The sequence below is a fragment of the Pinus tabuliformis genome, chromosome Q, assembly GCF_031772625.1.
Source record: "Pinus tabuliformis cultivar Carrire ecotype Pingquan chromosome Q, CPIR1, whole genome shotgun sequence".
Lineage (NCBI taxonomy): Eukaryota > Viridiplantae > Streptophyta > Pinopsida > Pinales > Pinaceae > Pinus > Pinus tabuliformis.
In genome coordinates, this window is record NC_142296.1 from 688,022,299 (window position 1) to 688,036,540 (window position 14,242).

The following is a 14,242-nucleotide window of genomic DNA, read 5'->3' on the forward strand; positions in this document are numbered from 1 at the left end:
CTAAGCCATATCTTTGCAACAGAAAATGTAGAATGGTTGGGGATTGAATAGTGCCTTTGGGGGTCGATTTTGGGAAGTCCAAATCGAGCCAAACCATTTCTTAGTTTATGTGGGTTTTGGCCAAGGAGTCCGGGGTTAAAATCATATAAATTTCTGGGCAGTTTTAGTGCACCTTCCAGCCATTCGAACTTTAGTAGAGCAACAGTTTCTGGGCAGCGCAGTGCAGATTGGTGCAGCAGCTGGGCAGCCTTCAGCTCAGCCATTTTCCTACCTAGGTTTGGTCCTTCTTGTCCTTTCAGACAAGCCCAGGTGCACCATTCCATTATCTATTGTATTTGACTTGCAAAAATATAATAAAATGGCTTAGAAGTTCTCCATTTGCAGCTTTTATATGGGTGTTTGTTGAATATTTCGTTTTTGTAATTTGTTGCATGTATTATTTTCTTGTTATCACTTGTATTCCTATTAAGGATCATTACAGTGGTATCAGAGCATGATCTTGGCCCAACTGTGGGAAATTAAATAGAAGATCATGGAAGTTTTGGGTATGAGTACACAATGATGGGTGAAACTAGAGACAAACCCATGGCTAAAGGGAAATCCAGTATGTAGAAATTCTGGGGTAGAATTCATTGGCACAATGAGAAGTTGACCTAGTTGAGGAGGGTGAAAGAACAAATCCATCCTCACCCTTACACCAAAGACCTTAGAGGTGAGTAGGCTGTGGGGGTGCAGCCATCTACATCATGTGGGAAAGTCGACCAGATCAAGGCACCAGATCTCCTCAAAAGGATTAGACGGGACAAAGACGGTTAGTGGGTGAGACTCGGGGGCGCTTTTGTTGGTGGAGACCTAGCTTTAGATATTAGGAGCCTGAGGAGGATGTTGAGCATGATGATGAGATCCCACAAGATGGTCAAGAGCACATCGATATACTCAGTGTGGCACAAGAGTCACCTTTATTAGAGACCTCTTTGATAGCCCCGGTTGACACCCTGGTGGAGAGGATAGAGCCTACTCACATAGAGCCATTTGTTGAGGGGGTGCCATCCTTGGATGAGATGCCAATAGTTGCTGAGGTATTTGGAGCCATGACCGAGTTTATAGGTGATAGATGCCCACGACAGTTCCATCAGTTTCAGGCCGACCTTCTAGCATTAAAAAGGAAGGTCACGTTAGTGTGAGAGGCGATTCTGCAGTAGAACAAAGAGATGGAGGGCATGAGAGTGGTTTGTGCAGAGTCCATGGCTAAATGGACTCACATTGGGGAGAAGTTGGATTCCCAACTAGTGCAGCTAGAGTGCACGTTGGAGCGTGAGAGAAGCTCTCTTTGAGCATACATAGATGGGACTAGCAACACTTTTAGGTTACCTTGGTCCATTAGACAGAGGGAGATAGAGCTACCTAGTTAGATTGTATGTATTGACTAGGATAGTGATATAAGACAACCTGAGTTGCACAGGGTGCAACACCTGCATGTTGGGATTGTTCTATGTGCGAGAGTTCGTGCATTCGATCCCTCTCTTTGTTGAAGTTTCTAAGTCTACCAGTTAGAAATCCTCCATGCACTTTATCTGTTTATTCCTACCTACTTGTTCCATTACTTAACAATTTATTTACAATGTAAATACCGAAAATAAACACTAGTGCATGCTCAACATATTACAGATCAATAATTGAAGGAAACAGAAACAATTACACCAAATGACACTGTTATTTTTGGACCAATGTCCTCGAAAAAACCCAATGTGGGAAAACCGGTGCAACTATCTGATGGTTTTCTTATTAAGCAATTTCAGAGTACAATCTGGGTGCCAAATCTGGCTTACCCAACAGAGAATTTCCTTAGCAGTAGTACCTCTCAGTCAGAGACAAATGTCTCGGCTGAAACCCCGGATAACCTTCCGACAGCTCCTCAACTCCAATCTGCCCTAGAAACCCCAACGTCTGCCTTTTTGGACTTGCCTCAGCCTCTCTCTGCCTAGCGCTAGCCCCGCGTCACCCTGAATGGGCCTGTGTCAGCCTCAGGAGGCCCTGTGTTAGCCTTCTGACCCTCTGCGTTAGCAACGGTGGCCTCTTTGAATCACTGCGCAGCTCCCAGCTGCCTCTGCGTGAGCCCTGGATGCTACTGCATCACTCTCTTTGGCTCCTGCGCTGCTCTCCTGAAACTATCTCTGCCTCTTTGTACTCAGTGCCCCTCAGCTGCAATTTCGATCACTATTCTATCTCTCTTAGCAAACCCCGCTCTAGAGAATAGAATGACTGATCACTATGGTGTGTTCTCTAAGTGACCCTCAAGCCTCCTCTTATACTTTTTTCGTTGACATATCAACGGCCGAGATTAAGTCCCTAATCAATGACTAAGCTTAGATATGGCTTGATCCATGTCTTTTGGACCATTCTAACAGAGTTTCATATTAATCCACATTAATATTTTAATTTCCCTAAGTTTAGACTTAGGGACTCCATTAAAAATATTAATTATTTTAATATTTCCTGAATTGTTTAGAATTTGCCCAAACCCTTTCTGGGTATTGGAGATCTCATATTCCCCAACCACTCCACCAAATTTCGTGGCTAGAGCACATCCGATGCTACCCCAAATCAACACCCTTGGGGTTGGGTGGCAAGAGATTATGAGTTGGTACCTGGTGGATTGGACTGTGGAGATGGTAGTGGACCCAGGTGGAGCTTAACAGGAGTTTCCAGGCACTAGGGATGCTGGAAGCTCCGACTGGCATTGGGATCTCGAAGGGACCACCTATCATTTCCCATGTATGTCGGTCGACTACAATCGGGATGGTGCAATTGACCTAGCAGTTCAGCATGCACATTTTCTAGGGGAGTTTCGGTTGGCACCAGTGGCCGACCAGTTTATGGACAGACTCTTTTGGTTTTCTTGGTATGGCATTTGTACACGAGATCACTGAGTGATTAGCATACTCTGGTAGGAGTTTGTTGGAGGAGGTGGCATTGGCAGGCCACCAGACAGTGCCTTGCATGGAGCTAGGGGCTCTTCACTTTTGTGCGGGGCACAGAGGACGCAGAGGAGCGGAGCAGTGGTGGCATCACTGCTGACACATAGGGAGAGTCACTTCTTGGATCCCTCAGGGGGGGATTTGGAGGGAAGATCCATTCATCAGCAGGGATAATGATGCGATGGTGGAGGTGATGATACTGATCGGGTGTGGCCTGACACGTAGAGACATAGCTCTAGGCCATCATATCCAGGGATGTGTGGGAGCATCTAGTGTTGAGCAGTGGTCTACAGGTGGGCATGGAGATGCATGGTGGTGTGTTGTAGTGTGTTGGATTGCGTTGCAGAGTGGGAGTGCCTCACATTGCAGTGAGTACATGCGGGGAGTGATAGGTGTAGTGACACAGGTAGGAAGGAGGATGGTACAGGAAGGCATAGTTGCAGCCGAGGGTATCCAGCAGTGTATAGGGGTAGGCTGTAGTGTACAATGGCATGTCCAGGAGTACTGGGATGATCAGTGCTATGCGGAGGGGTATGGTGCTGCACAACGAAGTCTTGGAGTGTTGCCTCCAAGGACACCCATGGATGGAGATATTGGACATACCTTTGAGTGTAGTTCACCCTGGATCGATGGAGACATAGATGAGCGATACTTGATGGTATCTGCGGGGACTCACACTCCTGACCCTCTTCTACGTCACTTATAGGAACGAGCGATCTGGTTGTTGTCCTTTGACACTCTGGGCACGAGCAGCAGGGGACGAGGAGCTCACCCAAGATATTTGGATGACACTTGCTGCGATAGAGGGGAGACTTCTCAACGGGGGTATCGAGTCAGTGTGCAAGTTGACAACCACAGGTCGAGGGATGAGCTGATCACTGACAGGGATGGCATATCATTCATCACTGATCTTATGCTTGGAGAGCTGGTCACAGGGTTGACATCCTTCACTCTTTCCACAGGGCATGTCTGGACCATGCATGAGCATAGGATACTATGTAAGACTGAGATAGTTGTCCAGTATGTCTCCGGGTTCCTGACATTGTATCGACACATTCTCCAAGGGGCGGGTAGCCGAACTAGTGGCGATGGTTGGTAGGAGCAGGATGGATCTACATACACTGAGTCAATTGCGCGTCTTAGATATCCATCTATTGGTTGCATTGAGGGGGTAGCTATTTGGCACACGTGGTTTCCAGTAGTCATTAGTACTACAAAGTGGCAGGTGTTGGACAATTTAGCATGCCTCAGATTAGTTCATGATGTCTGGAGCCTATATATGGGTGGCATGCAAGGACTAGAGATGAGGGCCAAAGGGATTCCATCGGTTGTTAGGGCTATGCCACAGCAGGTCTGCCTATAGGATGCAGGGATTCAGTTGATCGATAGATCACTCGTGATGAGCGGAGTCATGGCAGAGAGTGATATAGTTCACTCTTGGGATGACACATGGGGGTTCAAAGAGGGTTTCATCATATTGGGAGGCAAACATTCTCTATTGCTACACAGGTTCGGAGTTAGATTTAGATGGGTAGACCTTGGTGCCATTGAGATGCCCAGGTAGGATGTGTCTCGCCTCTTTCAGTATTCCACCATCAAGTTCTAGGAGAGGAGGATACTTTCTGCACACGATGGGGAGTATGACATAGTCAGAGTAGCGCAGCGTCAGCATGGTGGCACCACTCAGGGACTAGCGGGGAACTGGGATGTAACAGCTCTTCATAGCTCAATAACCTTTAGGGATGTGTCGGCTATTGTAGGGGAGATCATACAGATCTTCCATTGGGATTTAGCGAGTCACTGATGGAGCAAGGTACTTCTGGTACTTGCACCGGGCAGGCTGGTACTTGCACCGGGCAGGATAGTGAGTGGAGCGAGGGGAGCTTCATGTTGGATAGGATGGTTTGGGATCCTGGTATTGAAGGATTCTTTCATATCAAGACAGTGCTGAGGTCAAGGATGATTCAGTGGCACATCTGGGACCCTGGCACATGTTGCTGTGGCAGTGGGGAGCAACAGTTAGAGAGGATGTTTGTTCAGGCATTGCTTGAGGAAAAACAATTTTTGGAGCATTCGAAGAACTTCCCAGATGAGGATGCCACTTGTGAGGGTTAGCACATATTGGAGCACCCATCTTTGAGGTTGCTTGAGGGCAAGCAACATTTGAGAGGGGAGGACTGTCATGTCCCTTCTCAAACACATTTGTAACAGGGTGCTGCTACACAATTTTGCACAATTTTGGCTAAGGAAGAGAACCCATCATTTTCGACTTAGGGACTTAGGAGGCATTGCTTGAGGACAAATGATTTTTGGAGCGTTCAAAGAACTTGCCGGATGAGGATGCCACCTGGGAGGGTTAGCACATATTGGAGCACCCATCTTTGAAGTTGCTTGAGGGAAAGCAACATTTGAGAGGGGAGGACTGTCACGTCCCTTCTCAAACACATTTGTAACAGGGTGTTGCTACACAATTTTGCACAATTTTGGCTAAGGAAGAGAACCCATCATTTTTGACTTAGGAACTTATGAGGCAATTCGACTTAATTTGGTTGCTAGTGGAATGTGGAGGGCCACCCACATGGGAATTCGAATTGGCCCATTCGAATAGCTTGGAAGGAAAGTCGAATATGTGGATGGAGGGGCCCACATGAGGGAAGGGAGACCCAAGGAGTTATAAGGAGGGAGCAACTCTCATTTTGGGATTCATTCATACATCTTGCAAACAAAATCACTTAACTGTTCTCTCTGCTATTTAGCTGAGTCAACCGACTGTTTAGCCACGAAACTCTCAAGCGGGAGATTCAACCTCTACTTCAGGGGACCATTCGTGCCCGCCTTAGAGAGGCAGTTCTACAAGGATTTCAAGAGTTCTGGGGCAGTGACATAACACCACCAACCAGCGCAGAGCAAGGAGTGCGTATTCCTGGGTAGCCAGGAAACATGTAGAGGGAGATTGAAGAAAGCAAAGATTGGATTGCTTGTCCGGGAGTTGGGGAGCTGAGGTAGTAGCATTGGACCAACGTTCTTGCTGGGTTTTATAGCGAGTTGAGCCAACATTCCTGCAATTCGAACTGCTGGGTTGGGGGATAGCGCAAAGGCTACACAACAGATTTTCGTGGTATTTGGGAGCAGCTGAGTTGGGCCAAGATATCATCCGGGGAGTCAGGGATTGGATAGCATAGGGGAACTCAGCATTTTGGAGAAGTTTTCAGGTGGATTTATAGGTAGTGTCCAGCAAGTCAAAATTGGCAACTAGAGCTGAGGTGAGGCTCTGAGGGGGTCGAAAATTAGAAGTCTAAACCAACCAAAATCCTTTCTAGGTTTTTCTGGGTTTTTGACAAATATCCCAGATATAAAGTTTCATATTTTTCTAAGCACTGGAAGTGCGGTTCTAAGCCGTATCTTTGCAGCAAATAGTATACAATTGCTAGGGGTTGAATAGTGCCTTTGGTGGTCGATTTTGGGAAGTCCAAATCGGGCCAAACTATTTCTGGGTTTTCGTGGGTTTTGGCCAAGGAGTCTGGGGTTAAAAGCATATAAATTTATGGGCAGTTTCAGTGCACCTTCTAGCCATTTGAACTTCAGTAGAGCAACAGTTTCTAGGCAGCGCAGTGCAGATTGGTGCAACAGCTGGGAAACCTTCAGCTCAGCCATTTTCCTACCCGGGTTTGGTCCTTCTTGTCATTTCAAACAAGCCCAGGTGCACCATTCCATCATCTATTGTATTTGACTTGCAGAAATATAATAAAATGGCTCAGAAGTTCTCCATTTGCAGCGTTTATATGGGTGTTTGTTGAATATTTCGTTTTTGTAATTTGCTGCATGTATTATTTGCTTGTTATCACTTGTATTCCTATTAAGGATCATTACAAAGGGTGGTCATCCCCTTCACCTTTTTCACCTTTTATCAGTTTTTCCCAGGTCTAGCCCACAAAGGTCACCTAGGGCATCAATTTCCCAGGAATTGACTCAAGGAAAAACATCGATCTCATATAGGCTATTGAATTGGTGGGTCCCCTCCCTCTCCTCCAAATTTGAGGCAATTCTAATGGTGGAATATTTGGGAATCCCAAGTCCTAGCTCTAGGATTGAATTTTGCCTAGGCATCCCCAAGGCTAGACCTCAACAGGATCAATTCAACCTTTTGAAGTAAATATTCTTGTTTGGTACTTTCCTTTCACCTTGTCTAGGATAGGAACATCATTGATTTGTACATTCCATCCTCGAGCTTGGGCTGGGTCCACTTGGTCCCGTGTGGTCCCACTTCCCAATAAAGATTATTTGTCAAGGACCATTTGGGGATCCAATTTTCCCAAGGATTATAGGGATTGAGAACCTCGTTTATAAGCCTATTCCTTCTCCCTCAACCCTCCAATCCTCACCCCTTACCCTTGGAGGATCAAGTGCCTTGCTTAAAGAGCAAGCAAGTTCCATTCTTCACTCCATCCTTGGGAAAGGGTTTTCCAGGGTCACTTTCCACCTATCCATTGACATATACTTTACAAGTGATCCCTACACTATCAAGACTCCTCCCATCGGTGAAAGTCCGTACAGAGCAGGGAGACTTAGCTATCGTGACAGTGGGCTAAGCCTTCACCGTTGCCCTTAACCTAGTAGTTGCTCTCTTAGGAAACCCTTTTAGGTCCCCGGTTGGTTTGAATGGTAACAAAGTTTCAGTGGGATACTAGCCTTTGGGAGGAGTTTGGGAGCAGGAGATGGCTGCTTAAGAGTAGTACGAATTGCAGCATCTAGGGCCAACGCAGAAGTCTTTCACTTGGCACATGTGGGAGTTTGTGGGTCAATTTGTGGGGCAAGAGTTTGCTGGGAGTAATAAGAACCTTGGGGGAGTGTATATGAGCATTTTTGGAGTGATTTGGGAGGGATTTTACTGGAGCTGCAGGCAGGGCATATTTTCCAGCAACTGGAGGAGGACGTGGTACTTGGGGGCCAAATTTCCGGGGTCAAAACCAGGCCAAACCCTTTCTGGGTTTTGGTGGGTTTTGTTTGAGGAGCTTGGGGTTAATTTGGTGGAATTTTCTGAGCACCGAAGGTGGGGTTTCTGGCAGCATATTTCGCGCAGACAATGTAGTTTTAACTTTTACTGGGGCAGTGCAAGGCATCATTGTAGCAGTTGATTCTACCATCTGGGCTTGTCATTTTATCACCTGGGCCTTGTCATGCTTGCCATTTAAGCAAGCCCAGGTGTACTTCTTCCACACTATTGTACTATTGCTCCCATTTCTTAATAAGATGGCTCAACTGGTTATCATATCTGGTCTTTACATGGGTGTGCACTGAATGTTTAAATTTTCTGGTGTTGTATTTATTGTTTGCTTTGCATATCACTGTTTTTTCTAGTTTGGGACATTATAGAGGGCCGAGTTGGGAGTGTCAACTTCAGAAAAATCATTACCAGGTTTCCTCACTCCGATTTTGTAAAAACACCAATCCTTCTAATAGAAAATCGTGCTATATTTTGGAGTGAAAACCTCTGTGCATTTTATCTTGCTGTGCAAAGTTTGTTTACAACATGCTTGGTAAAATTTATGAATATTCTGCTGGAGTAAACTTCTGGGAATGTGACTAAGTTTGCATGCAAACTGTTTGTTAAAAGTCTGCTACATGAATGTTTCAATTTTAAAGTAAATTTTGTGTTATTTTAGTGTTGGAACATTACATAGTCCAAAAGGTTTTAGACTTTAGGATAAACTTGGAGTAGTTTCACATATGACCTCTGAAGGAGGGTGATAGAGTATAGCCATATGATGCTCAAACTATGATGTATGTTGTTTAACATAGTACTTTTGAGTTAGTGGTCATATAAAGTGACCTACGTTATACATTATGTCACATATGCATTTAGTTACTAATGTTGGCTGCCATGAATATATGCCTCTATCACTAGCCATATAACTTGTATTTTTAATCTGTACACAGTAAATAATATAAAGTATTTCTTGTCTGCAACTTTTCTACTTAATAGCACACGTGTGTGAAATTTCACGAACTGTTGCTTTTTAACTTAAAGAAAATGATTCTATTGAGTATATGTACATGAGATCCTTCCATTTATCTTGTTGGAAATAAAAAAAAAAAGTTGAAATTTTTATATTGACAATTATGTTTATATTCATCAGGGGTCAATATATACTCCAGCAAGGCTTCCAGAAAAACCACTTGAGTTGTGGGCTTATGAGGTTAGTATGTTTATTGAGTTATTACACAATTTTAAACAAATTTCTTAACATATTAGTTGTGTTGTGTGTATATTGGTTCAAAAATATATTGCACATATTTTCTGAAGGAAAAAGACGTTTAATGAAGAGGGAAAAATGAAGAAACAATAGACTCAATTCTCAATCCTAGTATAAATGAATTTATAGTTCATGTTAGTTAAGTAATATTGTAGTGTAAGCAAAAGTAAGCATTGTAACAATCTTTACACATTATTTAGGGAACGATGTAAGTGATTGAAGAAGGAATTTGACGAACGTCAAATGAGATTTCTAAACTAACTCTTGTCTATAAGATGAAAACAAATTTCTGACCATTGAAGTCTATGATTTAAATTGGGTAGTAAATCATCAAAAGGATAAGAAACATAGAATTTGGAAGATCTTGAGCATGCTAATGGAGATTTTTAATATTAGGTGCTTATAGTATAGTGTAAATTGGAAGAGTATATTAACAATGAAATGGATTCAAAAAACAATTATGGGAATGAAAGAAAACAATTTATCACTTGCAAATCAGATCAAGCAACAACACTACAAGTTGTTATAATCTGGTATTACCTAGAATTACAACCATATGATGAGTGTGAACAAGTAGTTCAAGGGGAGAAATAGAGAAATGTTGACAATGTTTTATGAGACAAGATAAGGAAAATGATTGTCGATGAAATCAAAATTGAAGTTTGCTCATCAAAGTCAAATGCAACAAATGAAAGCAAACATGAATTCCAAAAGTTGAAATGCAAGTCATTAACAAAGAGAAACCTACTAACCCAATTGAATTAGGGAAGTTTTCCAAAGGTGAAATGCAAGTTGTGGAAAGAGACCTCTACAAATTGAACTAAATTAGCAGCTCACTTGTTGCTACTAGCAAAAATGATTGATTAACAAATTTTCAACAATTATTTGACAAAAATCTAAATACACAACTTAAGATTAACCGGGAGTATCATGGAGTTGAGTTCAACAGGAAGCAAATCACAAAGGAACCTTTTTTTCAAAGGAACTTACCAGCGTCAACATTACCTTGAGAAAAGATAATATGCTTTGTTTACATTCTAAAGAATCAAAATTCCAAAACAACTTGGAGTCATATCAAAGACATACTTGGAGCCATAATAAAAGAAGTTAAATTCAAGAGTCTTATCAAGAAATAGTCTTGAAAAAAAATCAAACTAGGATGGATAGATTGTTTTACAATGACACAATTGTTTAAGACATCGAAGATCTTTTCTTGTTTCCTCAATTGCTTTGATGGTGGAGCATCTCAGGGAAGGTGGACATGTTTTGAATATAATGTTGAAATAGTGTAGCTGCAGTCTGTATTTAAGTCAACAAAGTCAAAGGGAAAGAAGTTAATATTTTATTCTTTATGTAGGCTCCAAATCTGAGAAGTCGGCCCCACCAATTGGAAGGGTTTGACTCTTGGTCAAGACTCAAAACCCACAAGATAAAACACATATAAATTGACAAGAAGATCTTCTCATTTGGATCATCATTTGGATCTGTCCAAGAGAAGAATGTTTATGTTCACACATGTGAAGGAGAAGGAAGACACTTTGACCAATGAAGTTTGACGTGGTTCAAGGAAATATGGAGGATGTAGAGGAAGGGCAAGGTAGTAACTTAAGGATATGAATTACAGAGAAGTTACAACATGGCTGTCTCTGGATGAGCTGAAAAGCAAAGAATTTTAGTTATATTTTTAGCATGATGTACATTGCTTAAATGTTCCACAAATCATACACTTCTCTCTTGCGAGTGTCCATTGTAAGAAAATCAGAATCTCAGTTGTGCAATGTATGTGTCCTGACAGAATTGGCAACCCCTAAGAGTAATATGATGCAAAGGTTTTATTTGCATTTGGTCCTCAAGATAAAGTGTAATTTCATTTTGATAATCTACTTGTAAGAATGGCATATCTTAGGTCAAATTTGAAATCATGAACAAGCTTATTAATATTTTAGCCTTTAGGATTGGTTATTGTGTTTCAAAAGGATCCCTTACCTAGAAGTTGAGTTGGTCAGGACCTAAATTTTGGGAGTGCTTTCTAGGCTTGGCAGCATACGAACACTATATCAACCATGAGAAAAATACCAAAAATCATTGCAGAACTTCTTTTGGTTGTGATGTAATGTTTTAGCTTTTATGCTTTGAGCTTGTATGCATAGGTGATAGGAGAAAACTCCTTGATTTGATGGATCGGCTTTGGATAAGAGGAAACTATCACTATTAGGCTTCAATTCAATTTAATAAATTGCTACACATGTTGATATAGTTTACAAGTTCATCGCAAGAGTTTCTTCTTAATACTTATATTGATGAAATTCCTATACCATTTTATCTTCTTTCTGCTATTTTTATCTCATTTTCTACCTTAAAATCTATTTGAAGTATTGTGCTTAATGCTTACAGCATTGCTTAAATGATAAGAAAAAATTGTTGTCTGTAGGCCTCTCCTTTCTGCAAAATCGTCAGAGAAGCATTAGTGGAGCTAGAGTTGCCACACCTATATCACTGGTATCTTTTAAATCCTTAAATAAAAGCTTTCGGTAGAGTTTGAGCACCTTTACTTTTCTACTTGTATTTTTGTAGTGGTTGAATGAAAGCTATAATTTATTGTGCTATGCTTTCACCGAAAAGTTGTTGCATCCAATGGATGTCATCTTATACCACTCTGTTTGACTTAAGTATGGGTTCACAAGACATTTAATAGACAAGAAACTCTCTATATAGGCCATTCACAGAATAATAACATACCCAATCTCTGCTTCATATAGAATTAGAAAGGCCTTTCTAATTTGTTCTGTGTAAAAGGTCTTAAACCAAACTTAAATGAAGATAGGATGAGTAAATCCATTATATGCATTTTGAGATGCAAAGAAATGATTTTTTCATTAATGTTCACTGAAGACCAAAGTAGGTTGATTGAACTTGAAAATGCAATAAATGATACTACATAAGTAAGGAATGCATAAGGAATGTCCGACCTAAAGCAGAAATGAAATGAATAAAATGCATCATATCCTAACATAAGGGAACAGATGTAAATCCATGACAAATACCCTGTGCAATTGAGAACAACTCTGTAGGTAAAGACCATTAAAATAAGTAACCCCACATAAGAAATCTGGTCAGATCACCAACAAGTAGCTGGAATTTATGACTCACGCTATTTTGTGCCTAAGAAGAGTCTGTAGATCCATCTGTCATGTAAATTCACCAATGCTAAGATCAATAATGTCATCAGAGAAGTGGCCCAGGTTTAAAGGAGTTCACGGGGGCGTAGCATTAGCTATTGCATAGTGGTAACAATCTTCTTTGGTTAATTATGGTAACAGATCCTTTACACAGGTGTGTGTGGGCCACCTTTTTAATTGTTTCTATGCACCCACTAGTCCATATGATCAAACTACTCTATGGCATTGGTTGGCTTATCTCTTAGAGGCCGATTGGATTCTAGGTGGGATTTTATTGGTTGTGTATGGGAGATTAGGAGTACATTGTATTCTTGTGTCTGAAAACTTGCATTGAATAGGTGCAAAGCCATTTTATAGATCCGGAGGAGAAGAACCAGAAAGGGCTGAAATAAGAATGTATTCAGATTGACTAGTAGCTACATTACTTTCATACCTGGCTTTTCTTGACTTCTTTTGAGGACGAGGACTTTCTTCATGATCATCCAGAGTATCTCTTTTCCTTCGATCGTCTCTCCCTCTTCTATCATCTTGCTTTCTTCCATGATCACTTCTTCTTCTATCAATGTACCTGTGGTTGCTGTTGCTTCAGTCGGATCATGGAGCATCTCTCTTTCTCGAACAATATCGAGCATAGTGATCATGCTTGTGACAATTGTAACATTCAATACCCCTTGATGCATTGGTTTGCTTCTCTCCCAGATGTCGATCGGATTCTAGGTGGGATTTTGTTGGTTAAGTCTGTTGAGAAAAGAAGGGCAATTTAAAATATTCGATTTTCTCTTAACTGTGAGAACTGCTTGTGATATTATGTCTTTAGATTCTGTTCCTTATTGTTTACAAGAATTATTATCATCAACCAGCTACCAAACAAGAAGATCAAAATGCACAAGTACGTGAGATATTGGCACCATGCCAGGGCAAAAACCTCTCCAAACTGTGAGAGGAAAAACCCTTTGAACTCTTTCTTATAGAATCTTTATTGAGAAATTACATGACCCAACCATTGACTCAATAATACCTTCAACATCAGATGACAATACCTCCAACCATGTACCCAAACATAATGTATCCTTCTGCAATTCTGAACAGTATATCAGATCTGTAGCAAGAGTATGACAGTCAGTAATGATGGTCTCGGATAGGCTCTTCTAGCCTCTTTCTATCTTCGCACTTCGTGTAGACCCATCACACACACAACAGCCTCTTGATCTGAGATTTGGTGATGTCAAAGGAATGACAGTTATAGGGCTGCGAAGACAGAACCTTCCGCTTCAGGATGTAGATTCATGTGATAGGAGAGATAGGGCTCTTCTAGCCCTTTGATGACTTCGATCTCTTTTGCGCTGACTTCCTGTTAAGTTATGGTATGTTCTATACTTATAACAGTTTACTTCTTTTTCTTATTATATTCCACCGATTAGCAATCACATGTACATAAAGTAAAGTGCAGATAGAACATTAAACGATCGACAGAAAACAAGCCAAGACAAGAGACACAAGATGTGGCGGCTAGCCAGGGACAAACCCCACAAAGTGTGGAGAAACCCTTTGATCAATTCTTCTTTTATCTTCAATAATTCAGCAGAGAGAAATATTACAATAAATCTGATTCATATCAACAGTAGCAAACCCTAGATCAGTAGCATCAGCATTAGCGGCTTCATTATCAAACTAGGGCAGACCATATCTCACAAACCGACAGTCGGATTGACTTCATTCCACCACCAAAAGTTTCGGCTTCCAGAGGAGGTTCATATGAACCTACAGCGCAGTTCAGATGAGGAGATCTTCTAGGCCACGCAAGTCAATCTTTACTTCTCCAGTTGCAGCT

At 41.6% G+C, this 14,242-nt stretch overlaps 1 protein-coding gene across 1 annotated transcript in view; it reads left to right on the forward strand.

The window, feature by feature from the left end:
- Positions 1–14,242, forward strand: part of LOC149221411 (Thioredoxin family protein) — a 455,192-nt gene that overhangs the window by 325,111 nt on the left and 115,839 nt on the right. The window contains exons 9-10 of the mRNA XM_089385096.1: positions 9,116–9,175; positions 11,664–11,731. Of these exons, the coding sequence (XP_089241222.1) occupies positions 9,116–9,175; positions 11,664–11,731 (128 nt within the window). The remainder of the gene's footprint in view (positions 1–9,115; positions 9,176–11,663; positions 11,732–14,242) is intronic.